This window comes from Larimichthys crocea, chromosome VIII, assembly GCF_000972845.2.
Source record: "Larimichthys crocea isolate SSNF chromosome VIII, L_crocea_2.0, whole genome shotgun sequence".
Classification (NCBI taxonomy): domain Eukaryota; kingdom Metazoa; phylum Chordata; class Actinopteri; family Sciaenidae; genus Larimichthys; species Larimichthys crocea.
This window is the reverse complement of record NC_040018.1, coordinates 24793428-24810665: the sequence shown is the minus strand read 5'-3', so window position 1 is coordinate 24810665 and position 17238 is coordinate 24793428. Positions and strand designations below refer to the sequence as shown.

Genomic DNA, 17238 nt, shown 5'->3' with positions numbered 1-17238 from the left:
CAAGTTGTAAAACAGGTGTATTTTGTTCACACTTTCCTGGTCACTATAGCCGATGTATGTATGTGTGGAAACACAGTCCTGAATGAACATTTATCCAGTTAACGTTCCAGTGTTATATAATTCACAGCGTTTCATCAGTAGTCACCAGTCAAGATATCAAGGTTCATTTATTGTGATTGTACAACACTACACTTATAGTCTTAGTGCTCTTTTTGCCTTGTAGTCTTTACCATCCATTTTTGTTTTAGGTTCACAGTCACTTTGTTCTTTGCCGTGACCTTTGACCTATGCACTATTTGTCATCATGAGCTAGAGGATGACTTCTGTTTTGCTTGGCCGTCACTCAGATAAGTAAGCCAGATAAATAAATGCAAGTGAAGTCATTGAGACAACTTTCTAGACGAGGTTATCTGCAAAGAGGATGGATACTTGGGCAGTGTCTCCTTGAACTGGGCTGGGTTTGCGGCTGCAGCCTTCACATGTCCACAGATTGAGCTGTACTGTTTAACCATGAACAGGCTCATATTTTTCTGTCAAGGTTTGTTGAAAGTGTAGTTTTAGTAAGAAACTGGAGTCAAGGCTGACTATACCTGGTCAGATGTGCATTTAAATCTGTTCCATCCAGGTTAAGTGTTCATTTTGTGCTCCCATGATGCCTCTGGCATGTTGTAAAGGTTCATAACTGGGCTTTTAAAGGTTATTTGTACTATTCAGAGTTAATTATTGACATGGGATGGTCTTTGTTTAAAGACTGCTGCGTGCAGTGTACAGAGCACAGCTCAGGTCTACCTCAGCACTATAATAAAGTGTTCTTAGAATAACATGTAGATATTAGGAAGAACTAATTATGGAGCAAGCATCAAAACTGCTAAATCCCTCCAATATATACGGGTGTTTTCTCTATGTTGCTTTCTTTCTGGACTTTTTACTGGTCTTTCTGCGGTCATAGTGATATGTGTGATACTTGTTGATTGTAACATATGTCTACGTAGTGAAACACCCTAACAAAAAAATGCAATGACAACAAAAGGAATACAGACTATTAGCCATGTAGCCAGTCATGCAGGTGAACTGGTGAGACCAGTGCCACAGTGATGATATATAAGACAACCCAGTTTCAGCTAGGAACTACAAACTAGTGCATCCTCTTTTCTGTGGCTAGCCAGGTTTAGCTAAACATGTCAGTTTTAATATTAAATGATCTGACATTAGAAGTCTGGAGTATTTATAATTAAAAGGCTCTAACAACTATAATCACCTTCCTCATTGTCCTGTCCATTGAGGCACTTTGGCTATATTTAACCTTTCATTTCTTTTAGAACATTGACTGCTGTCAAGACCTAATGAAAGGTGTAGCAAACATTTTGTCTGACACAGAAATAGCTTTGTTTTAGACCCTGTGATGGTGAGCGTAAGCCTGCAATAATGAATTAATTTGGCCACTTGCAGGCAGCTGAAACAAGCAATAAACACGACATTGACATGTTAAAGCCTTATCGCAAACAGCTGCCTGTTTACACATCCAGCAGGCATGTTGCCACGTTAGCATAGCATAAGTTTGTTGTTTTTCTGTCAACTTGACGACTGTAATTCTAATTTTTGGACTCCTTTGGGCTTTCCCGTGTTTTGTTTTGGTCTCTACCAACTCCTGAGGGAAATATATCAGCTCGTATCTGCTAAATACTGCACTATGTTCACAAGCTGGTCACTATCACTCTCTGTCCGCTGTTTGGAGCAGGGCAGGGAGCACACAGTGCTTTGTATTTTAACCAACATCTTTCCAATGAAAAGAAAAGAAAAAACAGCAACTTCCTTAATTATTATCCAGTACACATGATTACATCTAATCATAATAATTTGAATGATGCTGTAATTGGGACGTCACGATAACATTTCTACATATAGTGTCTGTAAAGTCACAGTGATGTGGCATGGCTGGGTTTACTTATTCAAAGTATTTAAGTCAAATTTTTCAGAGGTGATTGGATCACAGAAGGTAGTCATGGTTTAGTAAATATGATAAGGAGCCATAATGAGATACAGAGCTCTGGAGATACAAAGACATTTCGGCCTCCACCCACACCTCTCTCTCACCTGTGTTGTTAGATCAGCAGAAGGGTGAAATTAATCAAAATCGGACCTCACCCACACTCTTTAGAAATGTAAATGTAAAAGAGATTGCTCTGATAACGTAGAAGCTTTTACATGACTGGTGGGGTTTAAGCTTGTCACCCCAAATCTAACATTTGATTTTCTGAATTTTTTATGTAATCGTTTTCAAATTCAAGATTCAAAACTAGTAAAAAATGTTTTTCTGGGAAAGGAAAGGGCATGTAACACATGGACTAGGGATTATTATTAGAAGAGGATTTTGTAATCATTGCAGTATAAAGCATGTAGAAAGACTACTATCCTGGTACATCATGACAAAATTGTCTGCTTTAGATTTAAACAATTCGTCTCCGTGAGTCCTCACTTGAGTAATAGAGCTGCAGTCTGGCTGGTGTCAAGCCTTTCAGTGGCCATCGTCCTTTTCCTCTGCCTGCTGTTTCTCTCTCACCCTTTCTGTCATCCACCTTCTAATCCTTGTATGTGGGTCAGGCTAGACAATTCTGAATCTGGGCTACAGATATCCGAGTCATTGCTTTACTTTTATTTCCTCGAACTAGGTATAGAGATGAGTGATTGTAGACAAACTAATGCCTGAAAACTACTTCAGTCACCTCCAGCTGTAACTGTTCATACTTGTCCCTTTTTGTAAAAACGATTGTCAGTGAAAACCTGGATTACTTATGTTGTTCTACTACTACTACAGCTACTACTATCAATGTCTGAATTTAGGGGTCACATTTTAAAATTCTTGGATTTTCCTGGATCTCAAACTGTATTTTCAGTTTCCCTCATCAGCATCTGTCATCATCTCAGTGCACAGTTTTGTAAACACTATTTCTTGTCTTGTTCCTTGATCTGTCTCCTCCCCCTCGTCTTCTTCCGCTTTCCCCTGCCAGTTAATACCACGGTATGTCATAAGTTGCAGCTAATGACAATACAAAGTCTGTCAGAGGTCAGTAGTAAGAGGCTTATAGGAATGCTGCTTTACAAAATCAGGTTTTGGCAGTAGCAGCAGCAGCAGCAGCAGCAGCAGCAGCAGCAGCAGCTCTGGGCAGGTACTGCTGTTGTTTGTACTTCAGTCATTTATAGAGATGATGGCTTAAAGCATTAATGACTCATCATAATGTGGACGGACTGACTTTTTCTACCTGATGTTTGCACATTTAATTTGAAATGGAGATCTTGTTTCATTAGATGTTTATTGACTTTGCAGTGGTAAACTGTGAATGCAAAGATGACTCAGCAAAACACACACACACACACACACACACACACACACACACACACACACACACGCACACACATACACAGCAACAGGAGCAGGTCCTTAAGCAGTGGCTGCAGATTACACCTCAGTCGCACCATATTCACACATTAGACGTTAGATGAACTGAATCCATGTACAGATTATTTTATAGCAGTTCAATGGGATTTTATAAAATTCCTCCTGTGTCATATTCATGGTTTAAGTAAGACGTATACCACACATACATATGTTACAGTAGTAAATAGCAGTCCACTCTGCATGCTTTGCGTCAACATAGTGTTTCCAATCAAATATTGCGATGCATAATGACGAGCAAGCACATTCCTTCAGATGTTTTATCATTTTCATATATGATAATGATTTTCATATCAGTGTTCCCAGTGTGAATGGCTAAACACAGACTTTACTGCATAAGACAACATAAGCTTCAGGTTTCAGCAACATCTTCATGGTATTCTTCAGACTAGTTGAAGGAGCATGGAGGATACATACATACATTCATTCATTCATTCATTCATGTTCACTTTGCAGTTTCTGTAAATGAGTGTAAAATGAGAAGTGAACCCACAGTACAACATATAACACATTCACAACTCACAACCAAGCTTGTGGTTTTGGGCGTTTATGGTGTTGTGATCATTTAGTCGATGTGTCATTTACTTTTGATTGTTTGTTGTTTCTGTGTAGTGTGTCCGCACATTGGTCCGTGTTGAATAAGGGCATAGTATTTGCTAATAATTATCTTTGTTGTGGTTACATCAGCTGGCCATTATAAGCCTATCACAGACATATTGGTAAAGGCAGTATGTTTTCTGACATGTGCCGATATGAAAAGGATGCCGTGGCTGATTTATATTATTATTTATGTTCTATTTGTATGTTTTTACTTGTAATTATCACAGCCCCAGTGTGAAGTTTGATTGTACTGATATCATTTTGGACAAAAAGGTTGATTGTTAAACTATAAATCCTGCCACCATTACATGTCTTTGTCACATGATTTTGATAACCCACATGAAAAATAAATAATGTAAAACCAGATATCTTAGATTTGGACTCATCCATCCAATGTACAGATTTCCACTGGTCTCCTGTTCATTGTTTGTGTTTCTTGACTCGAGCAGTTCCCTGAGTTGTGGTTGCTTTGCAGCAGGAAGAGATGTGGGCTTTAATCTGAGCTGTTGTGAATTGGTGATTTCTAGGGTTTGTAACAGTAATGAACTTATCCTCTGCAGCAGAGGTAACTCTTGGTCATCAGGCTGCCATGTCTTAAAGTAATGATGGACTGTTTTTTTCTCTTGAGTTAGTTGAGCTGTTCATGCCATAATATGGATTACTAGTTTTGTTTTATTAATGTATTTGACAGGAACAATGCATGTCCGCATTTTTGTTGCATTAAATGCAACCGATTCAGAGTAAACAGGACTTCAAGCCATAGCTAATTTGCAGTCTGTGTACCTTGTGTTGATTGCTGGGTGTTTCATGTGTTTAATGTGTCAACAGTGATTGAACAGCTCTAAAGGAAGTTATAATAATGTCAATAAAGTCATAAATGTGATAAAATAATAATAAAGTTTGTGATTCTATTTAGTATTAAAACTCTGACTCACCTTTAATTCTGTAAGATTTCCAAATGAACCCAACTGTTTCTGGGTTGGACAGGGTAAGACGTCATGTATCATTGTATCATTTAATCTCTGACATGTCATAGTAGGAAAAGCATTTTTCATTTTCCGAGTCCTGGTGTCATACTGGTTCACTGACATACCTGGACACCATTGTTAGTAATGTCTGTTTTTCTACTCATCAGAATGTCTGCTGTAATAAGAGTCTGCATGTGAAAACATGAATGATCTAAGTTCTTATGAATTAGACCCAGTTACAGTATTACAGTCCATGTGTTTGACTTCTGATTTAAAATCTCACAGTTGGAAAAGATGGATTTATGAATTATTTATGATTTTATGAATACCTTGCCAACTTGTCTTTCTTTGCTCTGATGTTTCTCTTCTAAGAGCTGATTCCGTGATATTCATTACTGATATCCAATGGTTTCTGACATTACAGTTGATATCACTATTTTCAAGCTGTAGTCATGGTTCCTGCTTTGAGAACAGGTGATGACTCTTTAAACAAAGAGACATTTTCTGTAAATACCTGCTGACGTTTGAGTAAAGGTCACCACTGTTAGTAAAGGTGGTTACACACTGAGTGTTGATGAGTGTGTCTTTAGGAATGAAAAATAATCATTTTGGGAAATACACATTCTTAACAAGAGTTAGGAGATACCTTTGTGATCTTTCTATGTTAAATATGTGTTAGACTGTAAACAAGGTTAGCTTAAGCTCAGAAATCCACGTATTAGATGTCATTTATTGTTATTTGTAAAAATAATAGTCATGTGCTAGAATGTGGTTTTCTTAGGCGCATTGACAACGAGCAGAGATCCAGGAAGTCCTCCTGTAAAGCACAGCATGGTATTGTTTGTTTGTGCATGGATTAAACAGATGAGATAGAATTTGTCTGTTTCTGTTTCCTCCATGTTTTATAGGTCTCTCTTTTTATATGCAGAGGAGGATTTAGGTCTGTCTGGAAGATGACGAGCAAACAACTAAATACTTGCTTTCTGACTGGAGTTATGCTAAGTTAGTTCATAGTACGGTAAAGCTGTAAACAAGGAACAGACACATATTTTCAGCACTCAATAGGTAGTCCTACCGCTATGCATGCTTTTTATCATGCAGTCTTTTTTTATGTCCTGTGTCTGTTTTTAAATATAAAGTAGTATCACAGAGTTCTGTGTGACGACTACAATAACAACAATGGATGTCTGAGAGTGAAGATAAATCCACTTCTTAATCCCAATAGTTACCAAAAAAAAACAAAAAAAAACTCCCTTCCCTTCCATTGGCAAACAGCTCGTGATCAGAGCAGGATCTGTCCTGACTCCGGATGTTTATTCTTTAAGAAGCTTGGCTCTGTCCCTGTCTCTTCCTACTGTATAGCTCGGTCATCTTCTCTCTGCAACACAATACGTGCTGTAGACGTCTTCGACATAGCATCATAGCTGTTACCTCTTCAAGTTCTGTTGATAATGTAAGTTCAGTTTTTGTTTCTATACATTCTTGTATATTGCCTCTTTTTAATGGTTGTAATTATTTGAAGGCTGGTTTTAGACCAAATTGAACTTTAATGCCTGTTCATGTCAGTTATGTGTGGCCACCAGAAGAAGGTTTTAGTCTGACTGAGAAGCCTTGTGTCGTGAATTGTAAGAATGTGACAGACAGGAAGGCTGTGATAAACTGCATCTTGATGTCACTCGTAGTTGTAAACTGATGGTGACTAATAACTCTCTGTTTCTGTGTTGTTGTTGTTTTCACTCTAACTGTCAGTGATGCCCAGATCTTAGACACAGATTAACCATCCATCCCATCATGGAGTCTAAGAAGCCGGGCATGCTGCGGAATCTCCGCCAGAGGATGCTGCCACACCTCCGGCGAAGTAAGACGAGCTCAAGCAAGCACAAGCAGCACGTCCCGCTCGAACACACAATGGACAGTCGGATGAGCTCCTCTGTTCCCGACATAAGGGACGTGAGCCAGGAGTTTCCTCCTGTCTCTTGCAGCACGCAGCTCCAAGAGTACAACTCCGCCTACTACAGCACCCCCACCTCACCACTTGTCAAGCCTGCTAGATCCTCCGGAGGAGATGGGAGTGGCCTGAAGATGCAAGGAGTGGGTAGAGAAGCTGAGAGGAGTGAACACGGACTAAGTGTGCCGGCAGACAGCGTAGACTGGGCTTCGTCTCAGGAGTCATTCCACGGTGAGAAGAGGTTTCCCTCAGAGGGAAACTCCAAATCTGCTGGGACCATGGAGCCAGAGGAGCTGGCCCTGCCAGAGATGATGACTGTCTACAGCCCGCACTTTCCCTCCGACGGGGTATCACAGGATAGCTCACAGGTACAGGCAGTGCATTTGAATTGTTGAGTTAGTATAAAATATCAGTCTTCCAAACAATAAACATGATAAATAACGTGTGTTATAATAGCATGTCAGTACAATAAGAAGGTGTTTTGTTACCCTGTGTGCTTCTAAAGAAGTGGCTGGTTTATTGAACATTGGTGGATGTGAGGTGTCAGGTGTGTTTGCACATGATGGCCAAAGTTTGACTTGGAGGAGTCGGATGAAGTTAAAGGTCCTTCCAAAATCAATAGTCTACAGCAGCGTTTGGCAGACTGTGTTTACATACTGCCAAAGCGTGAGATTTAATCAGTCATGCCTTTGCAATGATGCAACACAGTGACAAGAATGTGGATTTGAGCATTGGTGCCACATTGGCACCTGTTTACATCGAGTGCTTAGTATTCTAGTAGTATACTATAAAGGGTGAGACAAAAGATCAATTAGACATTTTCTTATGAATGTATAAATGTTGTGGTGATTTACAGCTATTAATTTATCACAGACTAATGATATGAATAATATTATCCTGGTGGTCACGAATGTATCTTTTTTTTTATTGTGGGATAATTTTAAGATGGGCAAAAACAGGATACTTTAAATGTAATTCTTGCATAGGTATTTTAGGCATTTGAAGATAAAAAACAAGGATGGACACATGACCCCAGTTTCATCCTACCTAACGGATATATTTCATTGCAGGTGTCTTCTGTGCCACACAATAATGTGCAACCATTTGCTGAAGGGTTTAAAGGATCTCAGGTGATTTCGACATTTACATAAGACGAGACTTGACACAAATGATTGTCACAGTGTAAACATTGCCTCCAACAGTGCATCTACTTTTTAAGTGACTTTAAACTCGCGCTCTCTGAATAGGATATGGTTATTTGCATTGTCTTGCCTGTTGCACAATATGAGGCAGAAAAATCCACACCTGGAGTCAGGTGATAAGAGGTACACCTGTCAATCATAACTCTTACTTACAGCATAGTAGTAATTAGTTTAACTAAGTACTTAATAAACTTAGAAACTTCTTCCTAGCCGGATTCTACAGTTGTCAGACATTTGCATATATCCCTTTTATATTTAAAATCAGGAAATCTCATTGAGATCACAGTTTCTTGTGCAAGAGAGACAAAGAACAGCAGAAAGAACGAACATAGGCAGGCATAACAAAAGGACAAATGCATACAAAGAATGTAGCATCTTACTAGAGACAAAACAAGAAATACCTTTGGTGCAAGATCTACTAATTTTGTAGTCTAAACTTTGTCTGTGAATAATTTTGCATGAGTGTTATGAGTTCTGTAAGTTGCATCTGCAGTTCCTGAATCATTAGGCAAAATTGGACACAAATAATAGCCAAAGTCTGCATACCTCCATGATCACTTATTGCCCTTGTTTAAATAGAGAACAAAGTCGAGAGACATCTGTGGAATCATAGTCATGTCTTTTCACAATCATGTTTGCGCCTGAGGTTGGACATGACTTGTGTTTACGCTCATAGTTCAGTAAATCGTCCCATGTCATCCCACCTGCCTACATTCCACTCAGTTGTTGTGACTTCTGTTAAGTTGAAAGGTGCTGGTGCTAAGATGTATCTGCACTCTTTAGTTCAGAGCTTCTCTTACTTTGATTTAAAAGAAAAAATTCTCTTAGTTTTGTTTATTCCCTCAAATAGTTTTTACCTGGTTTCATTATGGATGACCTTGGTGGCTTTATTGTGATGACATTGTATTTGGCACTGTAGTCTCTCAACTTATGTAAACACAAGGTCCTTACGTTTTTCACAGAATCAAGCAAAGTAGACCTCATTATCAGCACGCTGCCATTGTGAGCATGATGACATTAGTATCTAACACCACTGTGCCTTAGTACGACCTCATAGAGCCACTGCTGTGTACTGTACATGGTGTGTATGCCTGGATTATTGTTTAACAATTTACTGCAACCTGTTGCAGCATTAGAATTCTGTAGGCAAGTCAAATGTGACTGACGTTGATGTATGGCACACAACAGACAGTGTATTGTGGAAAACCAGAGGTGTCACAGGGCTTTACAGCAGTTCATTTTTCCTTTCCCCCCAGAGCAGGTAAATCTAGTCTCTTGAACTCTGCGTTGTTAATCTTTTAAATGTACAACAGAGAATAAAAAAAAGAAAAGAAAATTCCAACAAACAGGAAAATCACAATTGCTGTCTTCCGTACACCTGACTCAGTTTTTGCCAATGCTTTGAATTTTAAAAAATGAGTGTAGTTCCTAATTATATGACATTAGTTTTCCAAAAGATCTGTAAGTAGTATTAATAGCAGTGTAATATAATGGATAAAAGCCTGCATGGAGGAATTATACATATTAATTTGAACTGAACTACAGGCCATAAAGAGAGCAAATGTCCTTTGTTTCTGGTACTGTGTTCTGTGCTTTAATTCTTCAGGCCCCAGGATACAGGAATTTTTAATAAATGCTCAGAGGATTTGTGGTGGTGGTAGACATGCCAAAGAAAGATCAGTTCATGAACCTTTCACCAGTCAGCAGACTGAAACATTCCTCTTTTAGTATATGGGACTTTTCATATATCACATGATAGATTTTCTGAAATGTATTTATGTTTGCCTTCGCAGTTCGAAAATGAGGATATCAACGTAGACAACCAAACTGTAAGTACTGCTATCCGTTGTGGGTTTTTTTTCATTTGTTTGATGTAGCAGTGATGAAATTATATCATTTAATTACTAGACACAGATAGAGAGGTATCTCACAAATGTTTACAGGGGAAGTGCAGGTGGTTTATCTCAGAAGTTAAAAGGTTGATTTTTATTTATTTTTTTGTTAAGCATTGTGCAGCAATTTAATTCCAGATTAGGTCAGTAACAGTTTAGACACTTATTCTGAAAGATGCTTTGGTTTGGTGGAGAGACTTAATGGTGATTAAATGATCCATTTGCATAGACGGGAAGCGTAGATAACATACAACTGTATATTCTTCCATAGAATGTGATTTTTATATTTTATCAAAAACATTATTCAAATCTGTTATAATAAGTAATATACATATTAAGTACAGTAAATCCCAGCATGTGAGGAAAACATGTGACTTTGGAAAGAATGAATGAAAGTAGAACAAAACACTTCTACTTTATTTCATCATGTTAAAAAGCCCCTAAAGGCTTTTGTTTACAACAACACAATTCATTTAACATAAAAAAATAATAACAAGCACAAAGATAAATAAAAAAAAAACACTGTCTGTGTGCTGAAACCCTCTGATGTTATTGTGAGTTTATTAGCTCGTAGAAGAAGAACATCAAAATGAGATCCAAACTTTTCCACAACAAATTGAAGAATTTGGAAATATAAAAGTTTACTTCTCCAGTGGGATGGATACTGAAATTGGAACATGTTTATATTTAGCTGTAGTAGGCTATCTAAAAATAGAAACTCAGAAAGTTTAGATGTAATCAGATGTGCTACTAGTACTAATAAAATGAATAATGCTAATGTTTGGTGTGTGTGCATCCAGAGTGAAATGGGCGACGAGACCCCAGCTATGTCGGAAAGCATCAGGTTTCCTTCCAGGTCTTTTCTGCTCACCATCAACCTAAAGGAAGGACGAAACCTGGTCATCAGAGACCGCTGTGGTAAGAACCTCATCGCATTTGCTACATCCAGGGTTCTCAAACTGTGGGGCAGGTCCCAGTGGTGGGGCAAGATTAAACTTGGATCCTTTTTTATCAGTTGCTTCCTCTATCATTATTAATAATTAATAAAAATCGTGGGGTGGGGCAGTGTGAATATTTTTCACCTTCTGTAGTGAGGCATGCCAGAGAGGCCTCCCAGGAAAGCTTAGAGAACTACTGTACTACACATACACATACAGCTTGGTACTACATGATAACAGGGAAGTGCAAACATATCATTTTACTAATGAACAATAGAAAGCATACAGAAGACCACACGCTTTTGTTCTGTGTGCAAAAGGTGGCAGCTGTACTTTGCAGATCAACTTAGAGTGTAGAGTTTGAGACTATGCAAACAATGGCAAATCAACTGGACCTGCAGCAAACATGAAATAAAATGATCTGAATGAAGAAACTGGGGAGATGCAGGAGCCTGTAACACTTGAAAACACATGAAAATCCTGCATCCCTCTAATGTTAATTCGATCTGACAGTGAACACTACGTCCTCTGTAGTTATTATATTACTGTGCAGTGTTTTTATGTTCCTGTTATTTCTGACACAGCTCTACAGTTTGTCACCTATGTCATCATTTAACATGTACATGTGCACTCCTGTCCCAGTGAGTCAGTGCTACTACTGTTATTAATGTATCCTGCTTTGGTATTATGCTCACTTTGCAACTGGTTCTTGAGTTCTTGAGTACTTTTTTTTTTGTATGTATCATTTTTCGGGATCCTGTGTCACTTCAGAAATACGGACATTGTATCATATTTTGTCTTTCCTCATCTAACTTGTCCCAGAAGAGTGTTCATATGTTTGAACCCACCAGAAAACCAGTGTCCTCTGGGCGGTGTGTGTGTTTTCGCTTGCACTGGCCTCAGTTTGTGGATTTGGCCTTGTTTTTGTTAATGATGGCGAGGTGATTACACGCCGTGTTACTGATTCCAGGGACACCAAAGAAAGGTTAGCCATGAAGCTCCTATAACAGCCGGGGCAGGATTCCAAACAGCATATTAGGACCTGTCTGAGCCACACCCAGCATTCATCACACTTGCCTTTCACTCTGTGCATGGATTGCATTTTTTTTTTTTTTGCCACTTGGTTGGTTTCATATTTACACAACCAGACTCAGCGTGAAGATAATGTAGAAAAAGGAGGGGAGGATCATGGGGTAGGAGCATTTGGTTGCACTACATTATATGTTGAACCCATATGGTTTTCAAAAAGCAGTGTGCCTTTCATTATTTTTGTTTGATCAGATTATATACACTGCATGCATAGCTGTTTGCTGTTAGAGAGCACTATTTTATTGTAATTTAATACTTATATTTCAGCATATTTTCAGCATACAGAATATGCAGAGGAGTACACACTCATTTTACTAACTGTGTGAGGTAAAGCCTGCTGCCCTCAGCTGGTCGATTACAGAATAACTACAAGTCACTGAAGTCACCTTGGAGTGAGAATGATTTGACAACAGCAAATATGAGAAATAAAAGTGTATAAACACTTCCGTGAAATCATAAAAGTAGTAGAAGTATTCTGAATCCTGCATGTGTTCATAAATTACTAACGGACACATAAACACACAAATAAAGTTGCCAGCCGCTGTGACTTTTTTTTTACTGCTGAAGATGAAATCTGATTGGCTTTTAATTCAGGAAGTTGTGGTCCTGTCAGTTGTGGAGGGGAAAAAAAACCCACATCCTCCATACAGGCACATGAGATATGACACTATGAGCAGAGTCGTCCTTCTCTTTTACTGGAAACTAATGAGTTTCCCTAAACGTTAAGAAACAAGGGCAAATTGCTTATTACAAAGCTTGTTTCTGTTTATTTGCTGTCAGGCATGACGACAAGTCAAACTGGCTTTTGAAAGATGGAGTGACGGCCTCAGTTCTGTCAAACTATGAATTTTAGAAGTCACACCAACCTTTCACAGCTCAGGAGGAATATTTTGTGCCCCATAAATTAAGACAAAACTTTTTTGCATGTATTAGCTATCCCTTAATTTAGGTTGAATCAATCCTTAAGCCTTATTTTCAGGTTAAATTGAAGGCTGCAACTAAATGTACTGCTGCAAGACAAAAAAACAATCAGTAATTAATCCTAACTTTATGGTGTATATCATTTTCAGGTACCAGCGACCCTTATGTGAAATTCAAATTAGAGGGGAAAACCTTCTACAAAAGCAAAGTGGTTTATAAAGACCTCAACCCCACCTGGAATGAGACCTTCTCTCTACCTGTGAAGGATCTGAACCAGAAACTGTACATCAAGGTAACTTACCGTCTCTGGAAAATGTGAGTTATTTTACCATGGGAAAGTGTTACTGCTGTATTAGAGAGAGAAGAGACAGACAGGTAGACAGGAAGAGCACTGCAGTAATTAATGTGTCGTGTGGTCAGTCAGAGTTTCTTTATATAGTAATGCTTAATGGCTTGCAATGTGTTTGCAATACACAGGGTTTTGGGGGGAATTACCGTGATTGCACCTAAAGTGTTGCAGCCACACGCACAAAGCAAGTCTGATTCCTGCAGCTGTATTAGAGTCCACACAAGAATGAAATGTTTTCTTCAACAACTCTCTTAATGAGAATATTGCTGCTACAACACTAAAGCTATGTGCTGACACTGTTTTCTACACTTCAGAGACCTTTACTTTCTTGTAACACAGCTTCTCCAACCTTCACCTTCGCCTAAATATCAAACAAAATACACGGTCTAAATATGGAACTTACCTCCAGTCAGCTTCCCCCACAAAATTTCCTCTCTGGTTGGGTCAGAACTTGAATTAGTAAACTCCTACAAGTACAACACCGCTGCTCTCCAAAGTAAGATCAAAAATTGTTTTCCTGCACCCTAATAAAGCTTCCTTTACCCGTACTCTGCAAAGCAAACCTTGGTTTAGATGACAATTCTCCAAACCTTGAATTATGGCAACCTAAACTACAAATTAATCTCCAAAAACCTCAATAAACTGAACATCATCCACCGTACTGCCTCTTCCTTTTTCACCATTTCAACACTCATCACTTGATGCACAACCCCTCCATATCTGCACTCATCACTCAATATCCCAACTGCAACAGCTGCAGCACAGTACATATATAATTATTATTGTTGTTGTTGGAAATACTGTATGTATGGTGATGTTTTCAGGTCTCCTATTGATGCCACTTGGCCAGGTCGTCATTATAAATGAGAATTAAGAACAACTCATTCTTAAACTGGTAAAACTACCCACCAGTAAATTGCATTAAAAACAGCAATGTGTGTTGAGGTTGTTATTATCAAAAACCATGGGAGGTCAGTTTCTGCACACCTTTTACAGTAACAAATAAGCATTATCATGGTGTATGAGGGTCCACAGACAGTAGTGATATTAACTGTGTCCTGGTTTTTGACTTGATAAAGGTATACGACCGTGATCTCACATCTGATGACTTCATGGGCTCCGCCAGTGTCACCCTGAGTGATCTGGAAATGGACAAGTGAGTGTTTTATGTGATTTAAGCAGTTATGTGTTGAATTATTAATTTGTGGCTTGTAAAGTCAGATTGGATTTTGAAGCCTTGGTAGTTTATAAAAGTTTTGTCCAGCAGAAATGTGTTTTTCTTGTCCAGTTGATCATCTCTCAGATACCTCAGAAAACATAGGTGGCCTCCATGGCATCTAAACTTGTTTTTTGTTTTTTTTAAATTGAAGCTAGAATTCACTTTTTTTCCAGAGTCAACGAGCTGTCTTTGGCTTTGGACGACCCAAACAGCCTGGAGGAGGACATGGGGGTCATACTGGTGGACATGAGTCTGTCACGCAGAGACGGAGACAGCAAAAAAGGCCAGGTATGGCAAGCTTTCACGTCTCTTTACTGCATGTTATCTAACAGACTGATACTTCTGACATATTGCATTTGCATGTATTGTATTTGTATTTGTTTATTATTTATTATTGTTTTGCCTGTGTCCTACTAACCACAGTGTCATTCTTCTTTTGCACTTAACATGCATGCTCCTGTTGGCAGCGGTGGCCCCAAATACGAAAACGAAGTGTTAGGGTAAGGCATGATGGAGGGAATACACTATGTATTAAATAACATATACTTTGGTTATTTTCTACAGATATCTGTCAGATATAGAAGAGAGAAAATTTATTCCACCAAACATAGAAACTATAGTGAAATACACACTCGGGTCTAAAATATGAGTCGCCGTTAATATTTCCATCCGCATCATCAGTTACCTGTCCTTTACACAAGAGGGCAGCAAATCACCACATCCTTCTGTCTGTGTGTCTTTTTGTAGGAAATCCAATCTGACAAATGTAATTCATCAATTAAATGTAATAATTAATAAGTAATTCTAAGATTGAACTTAAAGAGTCGGTGGTCACTGAAGTATTAGGTATACCTACCAAATAACATAATAATAATAATAATAATAATAATACACATCTTGCCTCCAAAACAATGTTACGTTTTTGGCTTTGTAACAAAGTGCAGACTTTATATACAACTCAATTTTTGTACTTGTGGCCTTACCTTATAGGAAAAGTCTAATAATATATTCTGTATTTTTCTTATTGTCAATAAATCCCAGGAAAAGAGTTAGTCTGTCTCATACTTCCTACCCTGTCTGTGGCTCTACTAACAATAACAAAACAAAAATTAGAATATTGTCAGCCAGTTAAATGAGTCTGTTCTGACTCTTTGGTGATGAGGTGTTTTCACACACAGATCGGCTGCTGAATGCGTGTCTTTATTTTTCGCTTAGCATGCCATTTTCTGCACGTCTTTGTAGTGCATGGAGCTGAATCTGAGTCAGGCAGCTCTTTGTAAGATGCTTAAACCACCACATCTGGCAGTCAAAAAACTTGTGACGATGTCTGCATGTTTACAGGTTGCAGCCTCACGACTGTGTGTTTGCATTGCTGAACAGGTGTACCCGATAAAGTGGCCACCGATTGCATGCTCCCGCGCTTCTTCAGATGCTTATTGTACTCTGCCAACTGCGTTCAGTGTGGTCTGTTAATTGAAACATGATTTTCTGTCCATGCATGTGGCAGAACGTATTCAGACGGGACGGCCGCATCAGCTTGATTTGCACTAATTAAATCTGGGTTAAATGTCTCTCCCTACAGTGCTGCGTCTTCATGTAAGCCCAGCTAATTATCTTAGAATATGGCTCCCTGTTATATATGAAAGAGAGATGCTACTCTGCATTGTAGCTACCTTGGGCTTTACCCTTTATCAGGCTTTATCAGTGAAATAAAATGAACAATTTCATTCTCTCTTTTTACTGGAGAAGAGAGATAACACAGTCTCATTCGGCTCTCTTCCAAGGATGCTTGTTGCAAATGTCCATCTGATTTAAGCTGTATATAGTGTACATACATGCAGGTGACAATTTTGTTTGTTCACGATAGTTTCCTGTTTTACCTTTATCCTGCTTGATGCATGTGCATGGTTCGAAAAGACAGATTATTGGTAAATATGTATAAAAAATGAATTGGTCCTCTACAGTATATGCATCCCGAATCCCTCTCGTTTTTCCTTTGTCTTTCCCTCTTTCATTTTCTCCTTTGTACCAAATCCCCCCTCCTGCAGTCAGGAAGCTCCTTTCAGGGCTTTAGTCTGTCCGAGACACTGAGGAAAAGTCAGCTGTGGACGTCTGTTGTGTCAGTGACTCTAGTCGAGGGTCGGGAGCTGCCGCTGGACAGCCTGGGAGGTCAGCTCTTTGTTCGCTTCAGACTGGGAGAGCAGAGATACAAAAGCAAGGTACTAATGCTTTTCAACTTCTCCACTCCACTCCTCCTCCTCCTCTTGAATTGTCTTTGTTAATCTTAATACCTCTCTATGCCTCTTCTTCTTCTTCTTCTTCTTCTTCTTCTTCTTCTTCTTCTTCTTCTCCATGCACTTCTCCTCCAATTTTCTTAATTATATCTCCCCTCTCTCTAATCCCTTAACTTATGTTTGTCTTCCATATTCTTCTCTTGTCATTTCCTCTCTCCTATCTCAAGCAGATTTAGCAAAATATTAAAAATGTTTCTTTGAATTTTTTGCCATGAAATGCCAGAGCTCTAATCGCTGCTCATCCTGACAGCTGGATCACATCTAGCAGTGATGCTCACTTTCCTCTGCTGCTGCCTCTGAGGCTACTGTCAATGATGATTATCTCGCTATTCTGCCACATCATCCATTGCACATCAAAGCTGCA

The 17238-nt window shown here is 38.8% G+C and overlaps 1 protein-coding gene across 4 annotated transcripts in view; it reads left to right on the top strand.

The window, feature by feature from the left end:
- Positions 1 to 17238, top strand: part of mctp2b (multiple C2 domains, transmembrane 2b) — a 34744-nt gene that overhangs the window by 1669 nt on the left and 15837 nt on the right. For 2 of the 4 annotated variants that reach the window (XM_010732239.3, XM_027281319.1), the window contains exons 2-10: positions 6772 to 7338; positions 8041 to 8100; positions 9966 to 10001; positions 10865 to 10982; positions 13162 to 13304; positions 14441 to 14517; positions 14754 to 14868; positions 15048 to 15080; positions 16629 to 16799. In XM_010732239.3, coding sequence (XP_010730541.2) covers positions 6814 to 7338; positions 8041 to 8100; positions 9966 to 10001; positions 10865 to 10982; positions 13162 to 13304; positions 14441 to 14517; positions 14754 to 14868; positions 15048 to 15080; positions 16629 to 16799 — 1278 coding nt within the window. In that variant the 5' untranslated portion in view covers positions 6772 to 6813. The remainder of the gene's footprint in view (positions 1 to 6771; positions 7339 to 8040; positions 8101 to 9965; positions 10002 to 10864; positions 10983 to 13161; positions 13305 to 14440; positions 14518 to 14753; positions 14869 to 15047; positions 15081 to 16628; positions 16800 to 17238) is intronic. The other 2 variants (XM_019254051.2, XM_019254050.2) reach the window with 2 other exon arrangements.